This window comes from Tigriopus californicus, chromosome 4 (genome assembly GCF_007210705.1).
Source record: "Tigriopus californicus strain San Diego chromosome 4, Tcal_SD_v2.1, whole genome shotgun sequence".
NCBI lineage: Eukaryota > Metazoa > Arthropoda > Copepoda > Harpacticoida > Harpacticidae > Tigriopus > Tigriopus californicus.
Genome location: NC_081443.1, coordinates 12962318 through 12972400, shown reverse-complemented (window position 1 = coordinate 12972400; position 10083 = coordinate 12962318). Strand labels below are relative to the sequence as shown.

The 10083-nt window shown below is 41.8% G+C and overlaps 1 protein-coding gene across 1 annotated transcript in view; it reads right to left on the bottom strand.

Annotated features, from left to right (window-relative positions):
* Positions 1-6912: 6912 nt before the first annotated feature.
* LOC131879003 (solute carrier family 12 member 2-like) overlaps positions 6913-10083 on the bottom strand; it is a gene marked incomplete in the record, with an annotated part of 4344 nt that continues 1173 nt past the window's right edge. Inside the window, 7 exon segments of the mRNA XM_059225192.1 lie at positions 6913-7138; positions 7206-7433; positions 7544-8117; positions 8202-8346; positions 8412-9113; positions 9775-9896; positions 9957-10083. Coding sequence (XP_059081175.1) covers positions 7000-7138; positions 7206-7433; positions 7544-8117; positions 8202-8346; positions 8412-9113; positions 9775-9896; positions 9957-10083 — 2037 coding nt within the window.

Genomic DNA, 10083 nt, shown 5'->3' with positions numbered 1-10083 from the left:
CAGAGGTTGCGACTTTTATCTTTAGGTTCTTGCGTGAAAGATTGCTCTTTCCTTGCAGAAGACATTTTTTTTGTAGCATAACTTTGAATCATATTTAAGAATATTTTGAAAATCAGAAATTGATATCGTTTTCGGGAAGAGAAATTTCACTTCTGAAAGAACATTGTCGTTTCAAATAGTTCATTAGAAAGATATCTTGTCAAAATAGGCTTGTCTAGTAGAATCTCAATTTGTCAAAATCTTTTGATCGTATCTATTTTTTGCGGGCTTCCTTACCAGTTCAAGGCGAGAAATTTATTCATTTATTTATTTATGTATATTATTTGACTGGTCTGGATTCTTGAGGACTGGGAAGGTGCTCTCAAAACGCACGTTAAGCCTCTACGGTCACTGCAATTGACCCTAAATCCTGGGTCTGGACAAAGCTCATGAATGCTTTTGAAAACGCACAGTATCAGATACCTTTGAACTTGTTCGACCTTTTGCAAACCTACTGAGCTAATTGGGGCCCATATGAGCGAGGCATATTCAAGATCGACTTGTACAGAGTTAGCATCGTTATACTATCTCTGGACTTAAACGTGCGATATATCCAACCACATGTTTGAAAAGCTTTACCAATTTTCAACTGGATATGCTCATCGAACTTTCCACTATCTTGAAAGACTAAACCTAAATACTTCATGGATGAGACCTGCTCAATGTCCTTACCTTCATCATCTAATAGTGGGGTGACTAGTGGCGTCGACCCAAAGGTCATTGAGCGAAATTTCATTCCATTCAGTGCCATGTTACTCGCATCAACCCAGGAGTAGATTTGGTCTAGGACCTCTGCCAGACAACCGGAATCCTGACCACTCCTACCAACTACCAATTTTGTATCATCAGCATAAGAAGAGATACTGACATTACTACTACCAAGCTTCTGAAGCAGAGCAATAAAAATAATGAAAACGAGAGGACCCAAAATGGAGCCCTGAGGGACACCCGGCTTGACATTATGTATGTCACTAAGGGATCCCTCAACCTTGACTAATTGTTTCCTACCACAAATGAAACTTCTGAGCCAATTGAGAACCTTGCCTTGGATCCCAATCTCATGGAGCCTGTTAACTAAAAGGCCATGATCTACCTTGTCAAAGGCCTTGGCAAAGTCGAGATAAACTACATCGACTGATTCCTGGCTCTCTAGTCCCTCAATAACCTGCTCAATATGTTCAATCAGTTGGGTAACCGTGCTAAAATGTGCTCGGAACCCGTGCTGGCTAGGAGGAAGGACTTCATGGATGTCAAGAAATTCAACAAGTTTGAACTTCATGATCTTCTCAAACACCTTCGCAATATTCGAAGAGAGAGAAATCGGCCTGTAGTTACTGGGGAGTGACTTATCTCCCCCTTTGAAAATTGGAACAACATGAGCTACCTTCAGAGAAGAGGGGAACTTGCCCTGGTCCAAGATGCAACGCATCAAGTACGAGAAAACAGGAGCAAGAACCAGTCCCATCAGGGCCAGGGGACCTCGAGAGTCTCAAGTCCCTGATGGCCTCTAAAGCATTCTGATCTGTGACTACAAGATCATCTAAATGCTCAGCTTGACAAGCCTTGCCAGTCCCAACAAACTCATCAATAGAGCTGTTGCTCCTAAACTCAGTGGAGTTGAAAACACATTAGAGAACTGATCTCCAAGTATGTTGGCCATAGTCTCTACATTGTCTATGGCTTTCCCATCGACCTCAAAAGGCCCTACAGGGTGTTTGATCTTTCTCTTAGAGTATGCATAAGAGAAAAATGCCTTTGGATTCGACCTCACCTCTTGAACAACTCTACTTTCCTTTTTCAACTGATCTGTCTCAATGGAGGCCTTAATTCTACCTTGGATTAAATCCAACTTTCTTTGAAGGCTAGCCACAACTACTGGATTCCAATTGCTCCGGAGCCTTTTTGCTAGTTTGCAACTCTTTTTGAACAAATTCTTCCTATACTTCGGAATTTTAGAATGTGCCCGCAACAGACGCCCTCAAAAACTAGAATCATTTTGTCTAAGGCTACATCCATGGACGATTCCGTTTTCAGCATTGAAATGAGATCAAGCTCCCCTAACCTTTCTATTATCAACGGCCAATGTTCATCTTTGAATTTGAACTTAGCCAGACCGACCTTCTTGGCCGGTCTTACTCTAGAGCACGCCGGCTTTTGAATAATGGTCGACCTTATCTCGAGAACATGATGATCTGACAGATTACTAGGTGTCACATGGACATACTGGATCAGATCAGGGTCATTGGAAAAAGACAAGTCAAGAACGCTATTTGCTCTGGTGGCTACACCAACATGCTGTTGCGCAAGATCGCAAACTCCTCCAGCTTTTCGAACGACTGAGACGTCGATTTCGAAATGGGAATATATCCATTTGGACTAGCCTCCCACTGTACAACGCTAGCCGGAAAATTGAAGTCCCCTACAAAGAAAACCTTTGAGCAAACTGAATGGTCCAACTCATTTCCTATGAATTTGAGAGGTGACAAGAACGAGCTTACTGAACAAGAGGGGGGCCTTTATATTGTCACAATGGACAGATGAAGACCTTGAAGATGACAAACTCCGACCTCTACTTCTCCATTAGACATTTTTACATGACTAGTGTGCAGGTCATTTCTAACATATAGATATACGTTTAAGTTCATTAACGAGTTAAGATCAGGAATGGAACAAAAAGCAGCAGTTCTGGAGGCAGGGCTGAATTTCCTAGAACAAAAAAGTTTTATGGTTATCTTTACGCCATGATATGACCAATAGTCGCAATAAAGATTGTTATAATTGTTATCATTATCGTTCTTTAGTATAAAACACAGACATAAACTTTTCCAATTTTAGGATTATTAGACACCAAAACTGTTATATTTTGGAAAATTGGTCAAAAAGGCACTTGCATTTGTCCGGCTCCCGTCCAAATGCCATCAACGACGGGAGCAGACAAAAGATCTGTTCAATCTGCCCCATCCTCTTCTCTGCAATAACCAAGAATTTCATCATTTACCTTTAATTAATTGTGTTTGTACTGTCTGCTCTCTCCCTCTTCACTTTTTTCATGTGCACTGAGCCAATTCTAGTCATATTCACTGCAATATCACGCTCTAATCAACTATTTCATTGCTTTTGCCATTGACATTTTTCTTTTATATATTCAACGGTCTGTATAATGTTTATACACCATGTTTCTTTCTTTTTATTTTCACACCATGACATGACCAAGGGCCTCAATAAAGATATATTATATTTTGATTGCTTGAACTTGGTCATTTGCACTCGATATTACCGATAAATAGTATCTTATCAATGTCGTTTTAAGTCACTTGTCAATTCGAGCGATATTTATACCCAGTGCATTACAAAAACTGGAACAAAACCCTAAAAGAGGGCCTCTGAGGTTGTTGGACTCGAAGTCATTGAATGAAGTTCTAAATTGTCTTTCATTGACTTGTGTCATGAATTGTACAGTGCTTATTAAAATTGAAATGCTCAGATTAAGAAAATGTCTGCGTAAGAGTTCACAAGGGCTAGGCAGGCTAAACACCCGACTTGACATACATACGTTTGTTGCGAACCGGGTAGCAATCATTCAAGAGACAACTGTGGAAGATCAGTGGAGGTTTGTTCCTACCTCCCTTAGCCCTGCAGACGATGGCTCAAGAGGTCTGTCAGTCTTTGGCCTTGCTGACTCCTCTAGATGGCTATGGGGCCCGGAATTTTTAAATAATTGTTCCTCAGAGTGACCGGAGCAATTACCCATTTCCGGATTGAAAGATAATGATGAAGTCTTGATGAAACCAGTGCAAGTGCGTGCGTCCAAGACCAATGTTAGCAAATATATGGAAAGTCTTGCATTGCGTTGTTCATCAATGAGAAAGCTTTAACAAGTAGTTCGGCTCTTGCTTGAAGTCCTGAACAAAATGGCCCGAAGAACCATATTCAATACCTTAGAGGAGTCTACAAGCAAACTAATTTTTACGTGTTCACAAAAGAGAGTTTTTTCAAGATGAGATGAACAATCAGTCAATAAGATGAAGTGTCAGGCGTTCGAGTGCCTTGGCAAAAGTGTCTCCCATTGTGTACAAAAATCTCATCAAAGCAGGAGGTCGGCTGAAGAACGCGGAGGTCCCATTCGAATTTAAGCACCCAATTGTTCTTCCCGGTAACTCAAGACATGGAGTACGGTAGTAGTGGAGTGGAAAGCTCTCTGAAACCTCGCTAGAAGACGTTTCAGTTTTGCGTTACCTCCTAATCAAGTACTTCAACATGAAGATGGAATTCATTGAGCACATTGAACACTCTCTCAGTGGGAATGCATCTGATCAGGAGGTAACGCATAGCTCTACCAAACCTCGCTAGAAGACGTTCGATCTTCGACCGAGCTTTCCACTCCACTACTGACGTACTTCATGCTCAAGAGTATCTCGACTTTTAGTTCAAGCAACCCATCGCGAATGCGGCCATCTTGGTCGAGAATACGTACTTTCTGCACTACGACAAAGGTTGTGGATTCTCCGAGCAAATGCGTTGGTCCGAAGTGAAGTGGGAAGTTGCGTGATATGCCGAAAGGTTAAGGCCAAGGCTCGTCAACAAATCATGGCAGAATTGCCAAAAGATCGTGTTACCCCATGCCTTCCCTTCGAAAATTCAAGAACGGATTACTTTGGACCCTTTAAGGTGAAACGTGGTCGGTCCTCGGAAAAGCGATACGGAGTGATCTTCACATGCCTAGTCACCCGTGTAGTCCATTTAGAGGTGGCATAGACTCTTGTAACAAACTCCTGTATCAACGCTCTTAGCCAAATGATGGCCATAATAGGTCAGGTGAAACTTCTTCGCTATAACGGAACCAATTTCCACAGTGCCGAGACGAAACTTAGAAAAGCCGTCGAACAACTACAGAAAGAAGGAGTTGAGGATGCTGTAAAACTCTTAGGAATTCAATGGAAATTCAACCCCATAGGTGCCTCTTATCATGGAGGCGTCTGGGAGCGGAACATTCGAACTGCTCGACAAATTTTGGGAATCATGCTCTAAGAACTTCCGCACGGACTGACAGATGAGAGCTTGTGTACGCTAATGTGTGAATTTGAGGCTGTGATGAATGGACGCCCCTAACCACCTCCTCAGAAGATTCTTACGACTTGGAGGCGCTGACTCCAAATCACCTACTGCGATTGCGGGGTGGGTTCGAGCATCAATTCCCAGACTACAGTCCCGGAAAATGTGTAAGAGATCAATGGAAAAAGATTCAAGCTCTAGCTGACCAATGTTGGTTTCGGTGGAAGAAAGAATACCTAAAGAGTCTACGCTCTAGGCAAAAGTGGCAAGCAGGTACATCCAATCTAAAAATTAATGACCTCGTTCTGACCGTGGATAATAACCAGCCCCGAAATCAATGAATAATGGGAAGAGTTTTGCAATGCTTCCCAGGGCCCGATGGCAAGGTTCGAGTGGTAAAAATTCGAACTAAACAGGGAATGTACGACCGTCCCATTAACAAACTTTGCCTCTTAGTTGCATCATAATCAATCTCTGGAGAAGAATGAGCACGGTGTGTCATTGATGGGGCGGGGTGGTATCACCGAATTGCAGATACTTTTTTGGCGTGAGTCATTTTGTATCTAATCCACACAATTTTCATTTGAAAAAGGCCAAAATTTTTATTAGAGAAGAGCGTCATTCTTGCCTCATTTTCTGAGAATAGTTCATCTGTTAACTTCGTCCACCCAAGCTCTTTATTATTGACTCATAATACAATATTTACCGCCCAGCCCAGTGGGTGTAGCTCGAAGGTTCACAGGCTCTTTTGGCCGCTTTGTCAAATTGAAGTCATGCTCTCAGGCTGTGGGGAGGTTGGGCTGAAAAGAGCACTTGTTTTTTTTTGTTTCTCCTTTCCTCTCATCCATTCATTACCTTGAGTATCTTTGGGACCATCCACAGTTCTTTATGAGATCCATTCGGATTGCCCATCGAGTATAGGTTGTATCAATTGTCTGGCCCGCCTTTCAGATCAAAGATCGATACACACCCATGTGCTTGGAGTGAAATCATCATGCATCATGTGGTTGGTAGAAGGAAGCTTCATTGCATTGCTTGCTTGTTCGGAGAGTCGGAGTCGAAACAATAGGCGGATGATGGCCCCGGCGACCCTTTGATGCTGATGCGTTGACCGACCATGACGGACTATCAAGCACCATTCTTTTGAATCGAGGGTTAGCTAGTCAATAGTTTTTAATAGACTCATCTAGCGATACAATGTCCTGGCATCATGTCATGTATGTCCATCATTAGATGTTACTTTCCGTCCAGAGGTCTCTGTATGAACGGGTTGGACATCTAGCAGTTTCCTCAAAAACTTAAAATACTTTGTAGATTAAAAGTCGTCATTGTATATATAGCCATTTGGATGACACTGAAATAACTTGAAAATCCCAGCTGCCAATATCAATTTCAACCTCCCCTTTAAAAAATTCTTTCGGTTCGCCCATTTAAGTTACTAAAACAGTACCTTACGTTGTAATTTAACACTGCAAATAAGCTCAAACTTGGCTAGTCTGGGAACATTCAACGCTTCGCAAATTGGAGAGCGGAAGCTCCACCAATACAGTCCCCTATCTAGCCTAATGTGGTTTGGTTTATGCTTCCATGAAAATCGAATGAAATACATGGCATTGCCGAGTAAAGCAACATTTCAAACCAGAAAATTTGGATGGGTAAAGTGCAATATGACCAATATGACCTCAGACAACATGATAAAAGCCTCGCCACTGTTACAGATTTATTAGTTCTTTGAAAAAAACCGGGCTGATGGTTTTGGCAAAGGTTGCGTTAAAAATAAACAAACTTCCGCGCAGAAACAAAAAATGAAATTCAAATCAATTGTAACATTAAAGCAATGGGATATATTTACCTAAATAAATTGAGTTTGACAATAATCTGTGCTGCTAGAGGTAAATAACGGTAGGCTCAAGAATAGAAGGTTAGCACCGAAGTTTGATTGCCTCGGACAAACAGGAATGGCATGGCCATATCGCAAGACATAATTTCCAACCAACTCATATACAAGGAAGAGCATATGAAGTTTGGTCGGGGCATGGGGAGAGTCCTGAAATTATACAAATGTTAAAGAATAAAGCAACGGCTTGTTCATGGGAAGGGGCTGAGATACTTACATGACTACCAATTGAGAGTGTTCTGATCGTTCTTGCAGTATTTCCGCTAATCGTAGAAATCGATTTGATCGTTCTTTGTTTTCCAATAATTGATTTATGGGTGTGTTAGCTCTATTGCAAATTTCCTCAAATCTTACGAGACTATCTTCCTTGGCGTCAGTGGTGACAGGCGGGATGATAATCACATCCGCGCAACAAATGCGGAATTTCTTCAGTAGTTTGGCCATACTGTAATAAGATAACAATGGTCAATTGTACTTACGACAGGTTTTCAAATCAAAGAATACGATGTTTTGCTCCATATCCTTGTACGTGGACCATGTAGGCAATAGACTCACTTTTTAGTCTCGCTGTCCAAATCGTCAACTTTGGATCCCAAGGCAAAAACGCGCAGCTGACATTCGCCGAACTGTTTGCGCGTCTTCAAAATCACAGGGAGGAGAAGGGTGAGTCCTCCGTCATCGTAAAGCCACCAAATATCGATCACGCCCTGTTGCTTCTTCCGCTTGAAAATATTAATATCGTCCAGAACTGCACTTGGCACGAGATTTCCATCTTGGCCTGTGAAGATGGACCGGCGTTTACTTCTATGACGTCTCCGTTTGTCGTCAAGATCGTTGCCAAGAAACTTTGGGATCTTCAGCGTCATTCCCGTGTCTTTTTCATCGTCGTCGTCATCATCATCGTCACACAATCCATCGTCATCCTCTGCATTGGATATTTCGATATCGAGCACTTCTTCATTCTCAAACTTGTTGGAGAAGTCGCAACCACTTGGCAAACGAAGGATACTAAGACCCAAATTCATATCCAGAGCTTCATGAAGAATGTTGTAATACTGGCATGTTCCAGATTCGTCATCGAACCAGTTTTGTTTGTATCCAAGTAATATCATATTGGGAGAAAATTTACCTGTGAAGAAAAGTATTGCAGGTAAGATATTTGATATTTTGTTTGCATGGTTTGCATGGTTGTTATATAAGTGTCTCCTCATACCTAGTCCGGCTAAGCTCATGCAAGACATGGCGCCTTCTTCGAAAGTCCGATCCTTGGCCACAAAATAGAAAGCCTTCATTTTATGTTCAGTAAGCCAATTCGAGGCCACCTCCTTGAGGGATTCGCGTTCTTTGGTTGTTACATCCTGAAAAGTGAAAACTAGTCAAATTGACAAACAATCCCCTTGAGGTACTTGATCCCTTCACTTACATGTTGAATGTCAGCGCACATCAATAGCGATAACTTTTTGGTCAGAAGATTGGCGAAATCCATTAACGGAATGCGATGAGCCGGATTGCCACTGAAGACCAAAACTTTAGGCCTGAAGTTCTTCACGTGATCTGGAGCGTTGGAAAGTTCATGGACATTTTGGAGGGTATTCACGAATTGCTGAGCTTCTGTAGAGCTTCCCCAATGAGCTTCAGGCTTGCGATATTTGATGTAAAAGTACAAGATTCCAACGCAAGCGATTGTGATGAAGGCTGTGATTGGATCCATGAGAAACATAACAGCCACGCAGAGGAAGGTCCCAATCAAAGATACCCATTGATTGTAGTATTTGAATGCCGGGCGCCAACCGGGCGACTTAACCATGGAGGCGTGAAACACCGAGAAGTTGATAAGGGCGTATGCCGCCACAAAAAAGTTGGAGAGCAAACTAGATACAACGTCCAAGTTTCCAATCATGACGCAACCCAAGGCAATGAGGAACGAGAGTACATATCCTCGAATGGGTTCGTTATTCTTCCCATAACCATTGGCGAAGAATCCAATGAGAGGATATAATTTGTCTTTGGCCAAAGCTTGCAACACTCGAGGAGCTCCCACCAAAGACGCAATGGCAGATGAGAGAGTCGCCGCAAAACATCCGGCAAAGACGAGATAACTGGTGTACGAAATCTTGGCCAAGGTCTAAAAGTAAAGACAATTTTGATCAAATACTGGGATTTGGTATTAAGAGGGCAGCAGTTATAAAATTTGCAGAAATTCTATTATTTTTTCGAAAGAGGAAATATTATCGCTTTTGTTTTAAAAATGGTGCAATCAGAAAGACTTAAAGATTGCCCCTAATTTTTCGTGTCTGAGGTAGTTTGGACTTTTCATGCGACTTTTACAAAAACTCATTCCAATTTGATATAATGGGTCCTAAATGAGCAACATCAGGGCCAAAAATGTGTTTGCGCTTTCGAATAATATTGTACATACACTATCTTACTGTTAAACGTTGTTTTGAACACATTACAGTCTTAGTGTATTGACTAATGGAACAAAAATCTCAATAAGCCAATTTCTGCAATTACTTTCCACTAAAGCTAGAGGAAAGTGTCTTCAAAATACTCTACGCCCTAAAAGCATATAGCCTATTCATTTAGAGGAGTATAGTGTTGATGAAGTAAAAAACTTTGGATGTTGGTCATCGACATTCTAGGAGAGGTAATTAATGATGACTAGTAATGGTTGCGTGATCATGCTAGTTTTTTTGACAAAATCAATTGTAACCATAATCCGTTCCTAATGAAGCGCATAATTAATTCTCTGGGTATCAACCCGTTGGAAAGCGTGCCTATTTTACCTGCTGGTCATTGGATGAGCCGTAATCGCATTTGCGGAGTGTACAATTGTCGTAGCTGAAGACATCTATAGACTCGCTTCCGTTCAAGAACGCTATGTATTCTGCTGGGTCTCCCGAAGTCTCTGAAAGGTAGCAACTGCCAATCATGATCGCATAACCAATGTATGTGATATAGGTTAAACCTATGGCTGAAAGGGTGCCTTTTGGTATGGCTTCAGCCGGATCTTTCAGGTCACCGGACAAATTGGCACCCGCCACAATACCAGTAACAGCCGGGAAGAAGACGCCAAAGACTTGAAAAAAGCCTGG